The sequence below is a fragment of the Thermobia domestica genome, chromosome 13 (assembly GCF_964235325.1).
Source record: "Thermobia domestica chromosome 13, izTheDome1.hap1.1, whole genome shotgun sequence".
NCBI classification, from domain to species: domain Eukaryota; kingdom Metazoa; phylum Arthropoda; class Insecta; order Zygentoma; family Lepismatidae; genus Thermobia; species Thermobia domestica.
This window is the reverse complement of record NC_137466.1, coordinates 64711430-64727378: the sequence shown is the minus strand read 5'-3', so window position 1 is coordinate 64727378 and position 15949 is coordinate 64711430. Positions and strand designations below refer to the sequence as shown.

Below are 15949 nucleotides of genomic sequence, written 5' to 3'. Positions count from 1 at the left end.
GTTAGGTATCGGCAGTGATCATGTGAAAGGAACGCAAGAACTTAGAACTGCCTCCCGAAATTGTTAGTGTTCGTGCGCTCACATGGGCTAAGGAGAGGGTGGGTTACCTGAACTGACGGAACGGCGCACACCAGTGAAATCACATTCACTATGGCTCCCCATGTGAGTGAACAAATGTTAAACAATTGTTGTTTTAAGTGACAATTAATTCCTCTCGGACGATTACCGTCGACACTTGGTGATCTCTGTGAACGCCTTCAGTGATATCGGAAGAGACTGCAGTAGCGAAGCGAATGGAGGACGATGGTTTTCAGCAATTTGAGTCCTTTCTGTTTTGGACATAGTAATAGTTATAAGCATGTCTGTAAATGTGCAGGTGAGTAGGTAAATCTCGCGTGTGTTCGTAGACGCCATGTAGAATTTACTCCTGGGATTCTGGTATGGGCGCAGTTGAGCTACACACTTCGTTCTCATCATTCACGGAAATATGACTAATGCATTGTAAATTCGTGATATCATCGCTGTAAATGCCTATATATTTTGCGGAAACTCATTTTCCAAGAACGATAACGTGAATCCCCATTCCGCCAGGACTACTTAGCATGTAACGATACACGCCTTCTATCCTGACCTACCAGGTCTCCAGATCATTGGAATTTTAGCAAGTCCAAAAAACAGTTTTATTTTTTGGAGGGAACAAGACTCAAGTATATATATATATATATAACAGAAATATACTTCAAACCTCAATTGAACTAATAACCTTATAACCTTATTTTAATCTTCATTACTTTCTTCAATCGTGTTTCTCATAACACGCCTCGTTTCGGAATTGGCTTTAAATATATATTTATCAACAAGAAATCTCCAGAATAGAATACCTTTAAAAAAAATGAGAAAATTGTACATAACGAATTTACTTCGCGCAGGTCAAACTCTCTCTGTGTTTAACTGTAATCTGGGACAAAAGAAATTCGACAACGTTCCCTTTGTTTTTGTAGTAATACTCGGGTATAGTGCAAATAAATAATAAAATTTCTTCCTCCATGTATCAGTTAATTACAAATGGAATATACTTCACTTAAAAAGGGAGTTTTCAATTTGGATAATTACATACACACAAACGAAACGAAGTTCCATTAGAAAGAAAACAAAATCTTTTCTTATGATAATTACAAATGCGCATTTTTTAAACCATAATTTGAATCAGAGACAATACAATCGCTTCACTAACGAAGGGAATTACTAAAGATCTACCTCTATTTCTCAACACTACACTTAGATAATTATATATACATATATATATATATATATATATATATATATATATATATATATATATATATATATATATTGGTAATTCAATGCCCTCCTTGCATTCTAAAAGTACCTTGAAACATTTTCATCTATATGAACCGGGGATCGCAAATCAATAGTTTCTAAGTAATATGCAATGTGTGAGTTCTTTGAAATTTGCCGCTAACGAGAGGTGCACGAGAAACTTTCACCCTGACCCACTTCCATATATCGTAGAGCGATGAAATTGTACATGTGTAATCCTGCGTACCTATGTAGTTCATGTGGTAACGTACAGCTCGTAACTTTGCACCGTTGCTGTGTTATAGGTCCGAACATGAAGTAAGGTATAGTGATCCAAAATCCATGACTACACCTCAGGAAGCAGTGTGGCAACATCGCATCAAGAACGTCCCAAGGAAATGACTACATGGTTGGGAAGAGGTGGAATGAATATGATGTGCGGTCAAAAGAAAACGCGAACTATAACGGGTTTCATACTTAGGGTCGTGCATCTGTCTGGCCAACATTTGAACAGTGAACGGGTGCGTTGTTTTCCAGGAGGCGGACACCTTTTGTCAGGATGCCGCGCTCTGCGATTTCACAAAATCCCGCAACACACGCAGCAGTGAGGCACAGTATATCCTGGTAACTGTAGCCCTTTGCCTGGAAAGCAAGTAGTAATGCTGATCCAAAATAAAAAGATCATCACTTTGGTCGCTCAGAGTTGAACACAGACTTTCTTTGGCGGTAATACGTCGGCACACTGTCATTGGTTTGACTAGGTTTTCTTCATTCCCACTAGGCGAAGGCTGGAATGGTATCTTCTAGAAAGCCAGGGCGTTCCTTTCCAAATCCCAGACACGTGAAAGACCGTTTCACTCCGGAGTTGGAGGTCCAAACCTATCCTTGAGTCATTCACTTGCATAAATACGTAAACAAAGAAAGGAAAGATATACAATCTAATACATCGCTTTAATAACTCAAAACAAAATTACGACCATTGCCGTACCAATTGATAAGCTTTCTATAAAGGTAAAAAAGTAAACCTTGGAAAGTCATAACAAAATAACACATTTACCCCTGTAGCACTAACAAAAACTTGTGAAAAATAGAAACAGAGCGTGGCATGCTGACGAAAGGCGTCCGAGTCCTGGAAAACAAGGCAACCGTTTACTGTTCAAATGTTGGCCAGACAGATGCACAACTCTCGGTATGAAATCCGTCATAGTTTGCGTGTTCTCTTAAATGCACACCTTCTTCGTTCCACCTCTTCTCAACCCTGCACATATTTTCTAGCGGCAAGTACTTCTGTGATGTTTTCACACTGTTTTCTGAGGTGCAGTAATGGATTTTGAACCACTACATCTTACTTCACGTTCGGACCCATAACACAGCAACGGTGCAGAGTTACGAGCTGTACATTACCACATGACCTACACTGACATTTGTAATCCTAAGGGTCTTTCCTAGTAAGATAGTGAAAATCGGACCTTGATCTAAATTGGGTCGATATTGACTCAAAAGGTTGCCTTAAAAAACTTACCGAATTATCGCATCATACATGTTCAAAATTGAATCGAAAAAATGAAAGTTTCACAGATTGTAGATACTACCTAGATGTAAATGTGCAATTTTTTTCAAAACCATTCATGCACTTTTTTTTTTGCGTGTTGAAAATCTCAAAAAATTGTGGAAAAAAATTTTTGGGGGGACAAGTCGCGGATTTTTTTTAGTTACAAAAACTGTTATACCCTTACGTACAACATATATTTTTTTCGAGGCCTTAAAGTGATGGCAACATCGTTAAAAAGAAATAAAACTGAAAACAAACGTGTTTTCCGTACAGTTTTCCCACCATTTCAGGGCCCTCAAGGTGAGGGCCCTTTCAAACAATCCTTTGCCAAAGTTCAAAATTTTCATTTCTCTTGCGTCCCTTCCGCTTTTGTCGTTCTTTGGCTGCTTCGATTTTGCTCATTTATATCTCCGTAATAGTGCTTTCACTTCAACAGACTCTTGCACAAGGAAGTTACACAGCTAGCGGTAGAGAGCGCTACCGATAGAGAGCGCCACTCTGTGTGTGGTCTGAGAAGCAAGCACTGATAGATACGAGGAGCCGACGCGAGGTGTGTGTAACTTTGTTGTGCAAGAGTAGGTTGCAGTGGAAGCACTATTACGGTTGGTATTTCTATTCCGAAACGGACCCAATCGAAGCAGCTGAAGAACGATAGAATCGGAAGGGACGCAAGAGAAAGGAAAATTGTGAACTCTGGCATAGGATTATTTGAAGGGACCCTCAGTGAGAAAACTGCGCGAAAAACACGTTTTTCAGTTTTATTTCTTTTTGACAATGTTGCCATCACTTTCAGGCCCCGAAAAAAATATATGTTGTACCTAAGAGTGTAACAATTTTTTTAGCCAAAAAATCAGCGACATGTCCCCCACCCCAAATTTTTTTCTAAATTTTTTTGAAATTTTCAACACACAAAATTAAAAGAACATATACACCAATGGTTTTGAAAAAAATGCACATTTACACCTATATAGTATCTACAATGTGAAACTTTCAAACTTTTCGACCAATCCTACCAAAATTTAAAAATATTCAATTTTGAGCATGTATGATACGATAATTGGGTAAGGGGAGGAGTTGATTTTTTTTTTTTTTTTTTAGGTAGTTTCAGGTCAAGGGTAACCTTTTGGGTCAATAGCGACCTAATTTGGATCAAGGGCCGATTTCACTATCACTAGGAAAGACCCTTTCATCGTTCTACGGTAGTGTTGTGAAGGCCTGGAGAAAAACTGAAATTTTTGGTAAAAATCCAGCTTTTAAACCAATGTTCTCGGGATTGTTGCCAGAGTGAGTGTTGCTGTGCTGAGCTTTCGTTACCATACAGCGGCAACATCTTCAGAGCTATGTGTTGGGAGTCTGCTGGTCGTACAATTTATATTGTCTTAAGAATCGCTGTGTTCCTATTGGTTGTTTTTGTTGGCCAATGACGTGCTCTGATTTTGCTGGTGGAAACTGCTCTCTGATTGGCTGATGGTTCTTTTCGTACTGAGAAGCTGGATCCAGATGTCAGGTAGATGATAATCTTCGTCTCTGTTGATGGATGGCTTGTATGTACGGATGAATCGAGATTCATGTATTTTCCTGTCCCAGAACTGTTTGCTTTTCTTTAGTACTTCAATTTGGTCCCACATGGCCGTATGATTGTATTGTATGCAGTGTTCGGTTATTGCAGATTTTTCCGGTTGTTTAAGTCTGGTGTGTCGCTGGTGTTCTTTCATTCTGTCTTCAATGTTCCTTCCCGTTTCACCTATGTAAGTGGCGTTACATTCACAGGTGATCCTATAGATGCCTGGTGTCTTTAATCCCAATGAATCTTTTGCAGTTGGTAGTAAACTCCTGATCTTCGGTGGAGGGCAGTGTACAGTCTTGATGTTGAATTTCTTCAATAGAGATGCTAGTTGGTTGGAGGTTTTTCCCATATATGGAATAACTGCAATATTTTCCTTGTCTGCCGTGCTGTCCTCTTTTGTGGTGCAACTTCTGCTACAGTATTTTCTCATGGCTGTCTTGATCTGTTTCGACGAATATCCGTTGAATTTGAATACCGTTTCCAGGTGAGACAGTTCTGTGCTTATATTATCTGGATCTGCTATTTGGTATGCTCTGTGTATTAGAGTATTTAACACCCCCATCTTCTGTGCAGGATGATGAAAACTGGTCGCATCGAGGTAGAGATCAGTGTGCGTGGGTTTCCTGTAGATTGAATGGCCTAGACTTCCATCTGGTTTCTTGTATACAAGTACGTCCAGGAACGGGAGTCTTCCTTCTGTTTCTGTTTCCATTGTGAACTGGATGTTGCGGTGTATAGAATTCAGATGCTGAAGGAATTCGTCGAGTTTCTGTCTGCCATGGGGCCATATGACGAATGTGTCGTCTACATATCTGTAGAATACTGTAGGTTTGTATGTTGCTGTTTCTAGCGCTTTGTGTTCAAAATACTCCATATAGAAGTTCGCTATTACTGGAGAGAGAGGAGAGCCCATTGCCACACCATCGCTTTGTTCAAAGAAATTGTCTTGGTAACTGAAGTAGGTAGACGTTAGGGTGTGTCTGAAGAGATGTACTATATCCTTGCTGAAGTGCGATTAAGGAGTTTAATAGAATCTTCTAGTGGTACCCTCGTAAAGAGAGAAACCACATCAAAGCTAACGAGTGTCATCTGCGTTGGTCTTGATGCTGTGTAGTAGCTGTACGAAATGGCTGGAGTTCGTGATATGGTGTGTACACTCTCCTGTTAGTGGCTGTAGCAGTCCTGTTAATTTCTTGGCCAGGTTGTACGTGGGGCCTCCTATGGTGTTAACTATGGGTCGTAATGGAACTTTTCTTGTGTATCTTCGGAAGGCAATAACCTAACGTCTACCTACTTCAGATACATAGCACCATCTTTGAACAAAGCGATGGTGTGGCAATGGGCTCTCCTCTCTCTCCAGTAATAGCGAACTTCTATATGGAGTATTTTGAACACAAAGCGCTAGAAACAGCAACATACAAACCTACAGTATTCTACAGATATGTAGACGACACATTCGTCATATGGCCCCATGGCAGACAGAAACTCGACGAATTCCTTCAGCATCTGAATCCTATACACCGCAACATCCAGTTCACAATGGAAACAGAAACGGAAGGAAGACTCCCGTTCCTGGACGTACTTGTATACAAGAAACCAGATGGAAGTCTAGGCCATTCAATCTACAGGAAACCCACGCACACTGATCTCTACCTCGATGCGACCAGTTTTCATCATCCTGCACAGAAGATGGGGGTGTTAAATACTCTAATACACAGAGCATACCAAATAGCAGATTCAGATAATACAAGCACAGAACTGTCTCACCTGGAAACGGTATTCAAATTCAACGGATATTCGTCGAAACAGATCAAGACAGCTATGAGAAAATACAGTAGCAGAAGTTGCACCACAAAAGAGGACAGCACGGCAGACAAGGAAAATATTGCAGTTATTCCATATATGGGAAAAACCTCCAACCAACTAGCATCTCTATTGAAGAAATTCAACATCAAGACTGTACACTGCCCTCCACCGAAGATCAGGAGTTTACTACCAACTGCAAAAGATTCATTGGGATTAAAGACACCAGGCATCTATAGGATCACCTGTGAATGTAACGCCACTTACATAGGTGAAACGGGAAGGAACATTGAAGACAGAATGAAAGAACACCAGCGACACACCAGACTTAAACAACCGGAAAAATCTGCAATAGCCGAACACTGCATACAATAAAATCATACGGCCATGTGGGATCAAATTGAAGTACTAAAGAAAAGCAAACAGTTCTGGGACAGGAAAATACATGAATCTCTATTCATCCGTACATACAAGCCATCCATCAACAGAGACGAAGATTATCATCTACCTGACATCTGGATCCAGCTTCTCAGTACGAAAAGAACCATCAGCCAATCAGAGAGCAGTTTCCACCAGCAAAATCAAAGCACGTCATTGGCCAACAAAAACAACCAATAGGAACACAGCGATTCTTAAGACAACAATATAAATTGTACGACCAGCACACTCCAACACATAGCTCTGAAGATGTTGCCGCTGTATGGTAACGAAAGCTCAGCACAGCAACACTCACTCTGGCAGCAATCCCGAGAACATTGGATTAATAGTAGACGCCAGCAAAGCTTCAAGATCATATTAAAAATCCAGCTTTTTACCGTTTTCCCCCCCGAACTTGAGAAAAAAAAAAAAAAAAAAAAAAAAAAAAAAAAACCGGAAAATTTGAAATTTTCAAATATTTTACTACATTATGCTTTTAAAATGAGAACTATTTTATATTTACTAGCTTACAGTTAAAATCATTGAGTACTTATGTTTCTTGTATTAGAACAGGAAAAATTTGTGGTAACAAATATATGTGCACCACTTCTTTAAAGTTAGTACCGTGATAGAATGGAGTTATGACTACAGAAAATAATAACACATAATCCTAGTTAGCTTAATTAGTATAGACGCATTTAAATTATCTTAAGCAATCTTATGAAGTTCCCGCTTGATGGCAGGGTAGTGTTATAATAATGAAGCCAGAATCATTTTAGTTAATATGTTAAAATCAAATATATATTTTATGGACATACGTATCTTCCTTGTGCTGTGCAAAATTTCCGGATATGTTGAACCCACTAGAAAAATCTGAAAATATATATACCGCACAAATGCGTAAATTTGAGCAGCGAGACATATATTAAAGAATTTAACATGTAAAACTTCCGTCCGTTATTATTAAAGACTAGCAGAATACCCGTTCTTCGCATGGGGAGAATACCTTTCATTTTAGACAAAGGTCACCAAAACTGTTATCAATGAACTTAGGAACCCAAAAAGCTATGAATTCGAGAATAATATCGGTCATTTTCATTTACTTTCCCCGTTTAGGAGTACTAATGGGGCTGAATTTGGATTTAAACGGCATCGGAAGTGTCACTGTTCATCTCAACGACCCCAAAAACTATGGATTCGAAACTAATATCGGTCATTTCCAATCATTTTTATATATCTACCGCTTCTCCCTCCTCCAAGTTGCGGCGCTGAATTTGGACTTAAATGGCATCGGAAGTGTTACTGTTCATCCCAGTGACCCCTAAAACTGTGGATTCGACACTATCGGTAATTTTCGTATATCTTCCCTGTCCTCCGCCCCCAAGTTAGGACGATGAATCTGGATTTAATCGCATCGGAAATGTTAGTGTTTTTATCAGTGACCCCAGAAACCATGGATTCGACCCTAAAATCGGTAATTTTCGATCGTTTTTATATATCTTTCCACCCTCAAATTGCGGAGATGAATCTGGATTTAAACGGTATAGGAAATATCACTGTTCACCTCAGAGACCCCGAAATCTATGGATTTATCACTAACATCGGCCATTTTTATATTTATCTTCCTACCCAAGCTGCGGGTATGAATTTGGAATTAAACGGCATCGAAAATGTCACTGTTCATCTCAGCAACCCCGAAAACTATGGATTCGACACTAATATCGGCCATTTTCGATATACCTCTTCTTACTCAAGCTGCGAGCCTGAATTTGGAAATAAGCGCCAACGAAAGTGTCACTGTTCATTCCAAATAACCCGAAAACTATGGATTCGACACTAATATCAGTCATTTTCGATATATCTCCCCCCTTCCTTTCTCCAAGTTGCACCCTCAAAGTGAAATGATAAAAACCATTCCAGGTCCGAACCTCATCTATGTTGAAAATTTCATTGAGATCAGTCTGGTGATTCAAGAGTTGGTAAGTTACAAATATATATATATACAATTTGTCGCACTAGAAAACAGGTATTTGTTTGCATCCAAAATTTTGTACATAAAGTTTATCTAAAAGTCTATATTAGAATATTACATAATAGTAAAATTTGCCTACTGTTTCCTGTTTTAAGAAGTAATTTGGCGTAGTAACAGAAACGCTTGATGATGATAGATGTGTCTGCGACTGTTAAAAGTTTTGCAATTAATGCACAACCACGAATAAACGACCAAACAGCACATAAAGGAAATGAGTGCAGATTATTAATTTTCAAGAATAATTACAACAGTTTTATTTTCGAATATAACATATTCCCAATGTTGAGATTTCTCAACTTACATTTTCACGCGTTCGAAGAAAAGAAAAAAAAAAAACCTGTTCCATTACTAGTAAAATTAACTTAATACGAAGATTTTTGTTACTTTCCCAATTTTTCCAGAAAAAAAAACTGTTTTTTACAGACAGGTTCAAATTTTACAACACTACTCTACGGTATTTGGAAGTTGGTCAGGGAGAAAGTTTCCCGCGCATTTCTTGTTAGCCGGCAAATTTCAAAGAAATTACACATGTAAAAATTACTCAAACTATTGATTTGCGATCTTCGGTTCAAATAGGTAAAAATGTTCCAAAGTACTTGTAGAATACCCCCTTGCAAGGAATACATCGAATTACCAGTCACCCTATATATATAAAATAGTTGTATTAAAAAGGAGATCGGGAAACTTTTTAGTCCTTCTTGAGTATCTGGTGGAATGTGCGATGTATAATATGACTAGCCTTCGGCTAGCTGGGGACTTCGTCCCAAACCCTCGCACTTCTCATATCCCTAACAAATTTCTAAAATTAAGGGATTTCGAGATTGCAATCTTAGTTGTCTTATTATAACAATTGCAAACTTTCCCCGCTTTTTCTTTTCCCAGGTTTTTCTTCCCTTCTAAGGGAAACATCAAAAAACGCTGAAACAAATCATCATCTTAAAGGACTTCGAGATATGTCCATGTTATTTTAACAATTACAATCCCCATCCTTTTTTCTTTCCTTCTAGGAGAAATATATAAAAAAAAAAAGCTAAACACGTCTATAGTTACTTTATAATAATTATAACCTACCCTTTTTTCATCTTTTATAAAGCAGATATCAAAAAATGATGAAACACGAGCATAAATTTAAATAAGTTCATGTGCCAAATTTCATGTCTCTAAACTTTAGATATACCGAGATATGGACACTTCAAGAAATAATTATCACCTGTCTCTCGCGCCCCCCTTACAAATCCTATGCTCTGTCCAAATTTTAAGTTTTTAGCTTGAGCTAGGCCTAGGCGTTGATCAATAGTCACTAAGCCAGTTAGGACTTTCTTTATATAAAGAAATTATCGCATATCACCGAGGTCCATTAATCGTAAAATATACTGTAAGCTAATTGGCAGCTGAAAATTAATTTTTAAAAAAATAAACATTTCAGTTCTTACAACAACAACAAAACTATTTTTTAATCTGGTAAACTTTTAAATTCTTGGAATTTTTGAGAAAATATTGCCTTAGTTAACTAGCTACTGCCCCAGTACTATTCATCAGAGTATCATGGTTCGTACTCTATTCTCGTGATGGGGGCGCGGTGTCTCCGTGGTAAAGCGTTCACCTCCGGTGCTTGGGGGCCCCTGGTTCGATCACAGCTCGCGACTTGTGGACTTTGTGGTGGACAAACACCGTGCTCATGGGCTTTCTCGGGGTTCTTCTGTTTCCTCCCACTTTCTTCATTCCACCATTTCACTCATCTCTCATCATCACCGTCCCCTTTAGCCTCACCGCCATAACCGTGGGACGTAGAAGATTTCATTTCATTTTCTATTCTCGTAGTTATTTTTTGATCAGAGATCACTAGGACTTACTACCTTCAATGGTGCTCGCGCTCACTTATCTCAACGAGGCTCACGATAGCGAGTCTGGGATCGCTATTCTCAATGAGACTTGTGCTAGATCGTTATCTCGCTTGGTACCATATTACCATTCGCTAATAAAAATGTGAGAAATCCACATCAATAGCAGCTTAAAAGAGACTCATTTCCCTTGTTTGCCTTAGAACTAAATCGGAGAGTTTTCCAAGTATAAGGAGGAGAGTGGGGGAGAGGAATGGGAAAGTGCTTAATACATGCACATGAGCTGTAGACCTAAAGTACCCATAAACTTTCTTTTCCTTTCTCTTTTGCGAAGCAAAGGCACAAATATTTCTAAGCTACTTCCAAACCATGTGGCTTTCTTTCACGCTCAAACCTGAAGGAATGTCATCACCTTACATCGTCGAACGCAAAGAGAGAAATGTATTATGCATTACATCATACCCTGGAGTCATAAAAAACTTTCAAGCAAACATGTGTGTTCTAGGGAATAACTAATGACACGTGCGTAACACAGCTTTTGTACCAGAAGTGTTAATAAAGCCGCTTTCTTTGATCTCTGGCTCCTAATTTGAGGTATACTATCTTCGTATTTGCTGGCATGTTTTAAGGGAAGTTAAAGAAACCTTCAGTCAGGAGGGCTCGCCCTTGAGTCCTGAGTATAATAAGGGATTTTACTTCCATTCAATGCTATTTCCTCCTTTTAAGAAATCGAAATATAAACAAGTTCCAAGTGTAAAGCGTGTCCCACGAAACGTGGATGCGTCTTCACGGGTCTCTTCATATGACAAGGGATTCCAGTTTTATCCCAAATATGTACAATAGAACATGAATGCTTAAGTGGTATTTCACGTAGGAATAATGTATGTTAAAATTAAATAAAACCTAATTTTACCCAATAAACTCACTGAGGGTTATATACACTGGGTGTTCACAACCCTGCTCCAGGTGGGTCTATAACATTGAATTTACGTTGTAAGGCAAGTCATATTACTTAGTTAACAAAAATGAGCTAGCGACAACAAATCTAAACTAAATACCATCATGTTTATTAAAGGTAACATAAAAAACAGTTAAGTACAGCCGAGGTGATAAGTTTGTTTTCAACTGCAGTTTACAATTAACCAGATGCAAAGTTTGGCACAGAAGGCCTTTGTTTTTAAACCCAATCTCAACTCAGTAACACAGCAAAGTTCCATTTGTTTGTTAATGTTCTAACCAACCAACGATTTCCTTATAAACATGTTATTTTAACAATTACAATATGGAATTATGGAATTCATACTTGCAAATATTTCTTACAGATATTACAAAAATTTCGAGTAAGACGACGATTAAGAACTTACAAAAATTTACATGAGTTTAGGAAGCCGGACAAAAGTTTGTTTCTAAAATGTCACTCACCTGGCTTTGCACATTCATGCCTTGATTGCTTGGAGTTTGCGGAGGTGTTGCTGTTCTATAACTGACGCCAGATAAAGGTGCAGGAGTGGGTGGTTGTGGATAAGGTACTCCAACCCCTACGTTAGGAGTTACCACTTGAGTGCCTGGATAATACGCAATGTTACCACCACCTCCCCCTCCTCCCCCACCACTATACGACGGAGTAGTTGTAGTGGTCTGAGAATTATTTAAACTGAAAATGAAAGAAAAAAATTAAATTGCTAACAATTTATGAATGTGTAATTTGGGGTAATAATTTATGTCTATATCAAACAAACCATTGTAAAGGACACTTTTAGCCGAAACAGTTTCTGGTTTTCTATTGCTGGATTCTTAAACGAAAGGATATGTAAAAAAAAGATAGGAAGTCAAGGTGGTCATCAACTGCCGGAAACTATTGAAAATTAGAAAAGAAATAAGCCAAATATAGACGCACTTGAACACAACTCATTGGATTTTATAATAATAATAATAATAATAAATAAAAACTTACACATGAATCCATCTTTTCGTTGGTAATATATGTATATTTCAGACCGTAACAAAAGTCGATGGATGATTTAGATCTAAAATTAAGATTTTTGCAAAATGGAACCTTTCCTTCATTTTCATGATTTACAAATTTTGGACTATTTATGATTTTCAACTCTCCGAAAGGGTGAAGTAGCAAAGTAGAACCTGGATAGTAATCCTTGGGGAATCTTTTTGTTCACTGTTGGAAGAAAACATTACTGTGACGGCAAGAAAATGAAGCCGCTGAACAAATAGGTCAGTGTGTGCATCGTCCTGTTTGACTTAATATCCTGTGGTCAACTTCTGGCATCGAATGATTTCCTGAGGTAATAAAGTAAATAACATTTCTTCGTCCGATGCACGCACTCCCTTTCTCTTAAAAAAAAAAAAAAAAAAAAAAAAAAAAAAAAAAAAAAAAAAAAACTACGTTATAGCAAAGTTAACCATTGACTTCTCATTCTTTTTATTTATACCGCTGTATGGAAACATGCTACTTACTGAGGCGAACCCAAAGTTTTTACAAAGAAAAATGGGCATTGAATCATTTTCTTTCCCCCCTCCTTCCCTTTATTCCCATGGCTAAATACTAGCTCACTGGTTGCCCCAACGAAGAACAAGTCAACTGTCTTATATTTTAATACGTCTTTAGATCGTCTTCGCATGAACTACTTGATACATGTCTATATTACGTCTACTTTATGAGTTTTATACTACTATTTTTAAAATATTTCTGGATACAGAACATGTCTAATGTGTCAGAATCCTCAGCATTACTGGCGTAGTAGTATTGCTTTTAAAATTCTACTTGTCGTGTTCCTCTTCGGCTTCTAAACTATATGAAGCTAACGTAGAATCCAAGTCCACATACTACCGCTACACGTTTCCCTATTTTGCTTTTCACCTGGTCAAGTCTATCTACTTTTGAATCCGACTAGCATGAGTTGAACTGACTGTAAACTAAGGTCAGGGAGAACGTGTTAAAGCTTATATGAGAGAGATAGCTAATGAACTGCAGAAGTTTGGTTTTCATTTTCTTCTTGTTTAGCATAATTATCTCAATGGCTTCTATGACTAAACTAACCTATAGAACGGTATCATTTTACTTAATTACTCTTGTCAATTATTAATGTACTTCGTAGATTTATTCTCCACGTTACTAGTGAAATAGTTCCCGGATTAGTTTTCCCTAGCTACTGTCTTAAGTAATCAACGTTGTCATGAAGCAAGGTATTAATAGTTTGAAAAAAATCTTGTCATATCCTGTACACAGCAAAACAGTCCTTAAGAATTAGCACGTCGTGGTATGGTTGTAAGATAACGTCAACGGGAGATACAAAACTTTTATAGATACAGATAAATTGTCTATATGCTGTGCCTCTGCACTCCACAGGTAAAGAGCATTGAGGGGAACAATAGGGAGAAATCGATTCTCGGGAAAAGGGAATATCAGTTTCTTCGTTGCACGATTAGTGTCCAACCGTGGATGTGATTCCTGATTTACCTAGGCAGGTTTCAATTTCCTTGAGAGTCCTAATTTTCTCTGATTGATTGCTATTCTGAAGCACTCTACCACAAGCTTGTTTAGAGAAGTCATAATATACTTTAACCAATTAGGTTAATTACAATTCTCTCTCGAAATACAAAACTGGGATTTCAGCAACGTATAATTTCAGATTTATTTACACTGCTAGATCATCTCAGCATCAGTTGTTAATGCAGGGTTCCTACTGATCTGGAGAAATCTATTTCCCTGACTTCTCTCTGACCTCTGGCAGGTAATTCCCTGACTTTCATGACAGGTGTCGGATGACGCTGATATACAAATAAGGAATAAGTAACAGTGAATATTTATTCTATAGAGACCAATAGTAATCAATTGCTCATACGTACATCCCACTTACCTCCCATAAAAATCTGAGCAACGTCCCATACTGTGATCATTTATGGTAGGGTAAGCTGAAATTGGTATACAATTAATGTTAGAATAAATATATTTTATAAAATTTCCCTGATCTCCAGCCTTTTCCCCTGAGTATTCCCTGACTTCCCTGACCAGTAGGAACCCTGCAATGTGTGTAAAATCTTGAAATTACGAATGTATACAGTCTTCTTTCAAATTATAGCAATTTAACGAAATAAAACTAATATACTCACATTATCTTTCTTCAATGTCCTTCATTTTAAAATTACTGATACATAACTTACCAATAACATTATTTAATGCATTACTACAGGTCTGTATGGATGCGTATCCGCATCAATATATCTATTTTCGTGCATATGTTTTTAATTTCTTTGTGAATGGTGGATAAAGTTACAAGTCTAGATGAAAATTCGTGATTACTGTTCGAAGAGAACTTAATTATCGATTTCTTTGGAACAAATATTCCAGAGCAAATTTTTGTTCCGTCGTGGTTTTTTCTCTCTCTGTATATGATAAATACAAAGTGTTAATACGAAGTCTTTTTCAATTACCTTTATCTTCATCTTTGTATTCTGGACGAAGACATTTATGCCTTATGAGTAATGAAATGGAAGGAATGCCAGGAATATGCATTTGAAAGAACATTAGATATACGTATTTTCTTCATTCACTTGTAATTTACGTCTACATGGATTTCATTGCATTTTATTTAGCATAGCTGACTTACAATCCGACAGTACTATATTTAGTATTTAGGCTAAATATGATTAATATCATGGAATTCACGAAACTAAAGGAGATATTTACGATTATTATGCTAGAAACTATTATCGAAATAAATGTATAGTGTTGATTTTCCCCGACACACTTCTGCTCTTCTTTCACATCCATTTCTTTCCAGAAACAGACCACAAACACTCTTGTACAAATTCAGAAAATAACTCACTCAACTTCACATATCAGAATACGTATGATAAGCACCTGCCCTCTACTGCTATGGCTACTAGAATAATCGGTTTACATTTTGTGAAACGTGTTCCATATACCTATATATATCCCAATACAACCAAGAAAATCAGTGTCAACGTCTGGTAACACTGCAAATAAGCTTAACATGTTTTGCACATATATAGAAAGCATGTCCATAAGAAAATCCATATCAGCGTTTGGAAACACTTTGTATAAGCGTGACACTTCCACATTATAAACATGCTATTCATCAGAATCTTACCTGGCCATACTAATACTGTTTGGTGTGTACACTGCTTGTGGAGCGATCTGTAATGCTGGTTGAGACGGAACTGTGTATACAGATTGTGAGATAGGAATGCACTCTCCATTTCCCGCTCCCATAATAGGTGCTGCATACGTAACAACAGGATACGTAGGAACGTACGGACCTAAAAAGTAAAAAAAAAAAAAACTTCCAATATTAAATATGTCCTTCATTCTAACTTCATCAAATTAGTTAAAGAGCGCTAACACTGGATGTATATGTCACAATGTTACGACACAAAAA

The 15949-nt window shown here is 37.6% G+C and overlaps 1 protein-coding gene across 1 annotated transcript in view; it reads right to left on the bottom strand.

Moving 5' to 3' along the window:
* The window catches only part of enc (R3H domain containing protein encore), a gene marked incomplete at its 5' end in the record, with an annotated part of 313145 nt that overhangs the window by 32540 nt on the left and 264656 nt on the right, over nt 1-15949 (bottom strand). Inside the window, 2 exons of the mRNA XM_081735830.1 lie at nt 11955-12186; nt 15662-15830. Coding sequence (XP_081591956.1) covers nt 11955-12186; nt 15662-15830 — 401 coding nt within the window. The remainder of the gene's footprint in view (nt 1-11954; nt 12187-15661; nt 15831-15949) is intronic.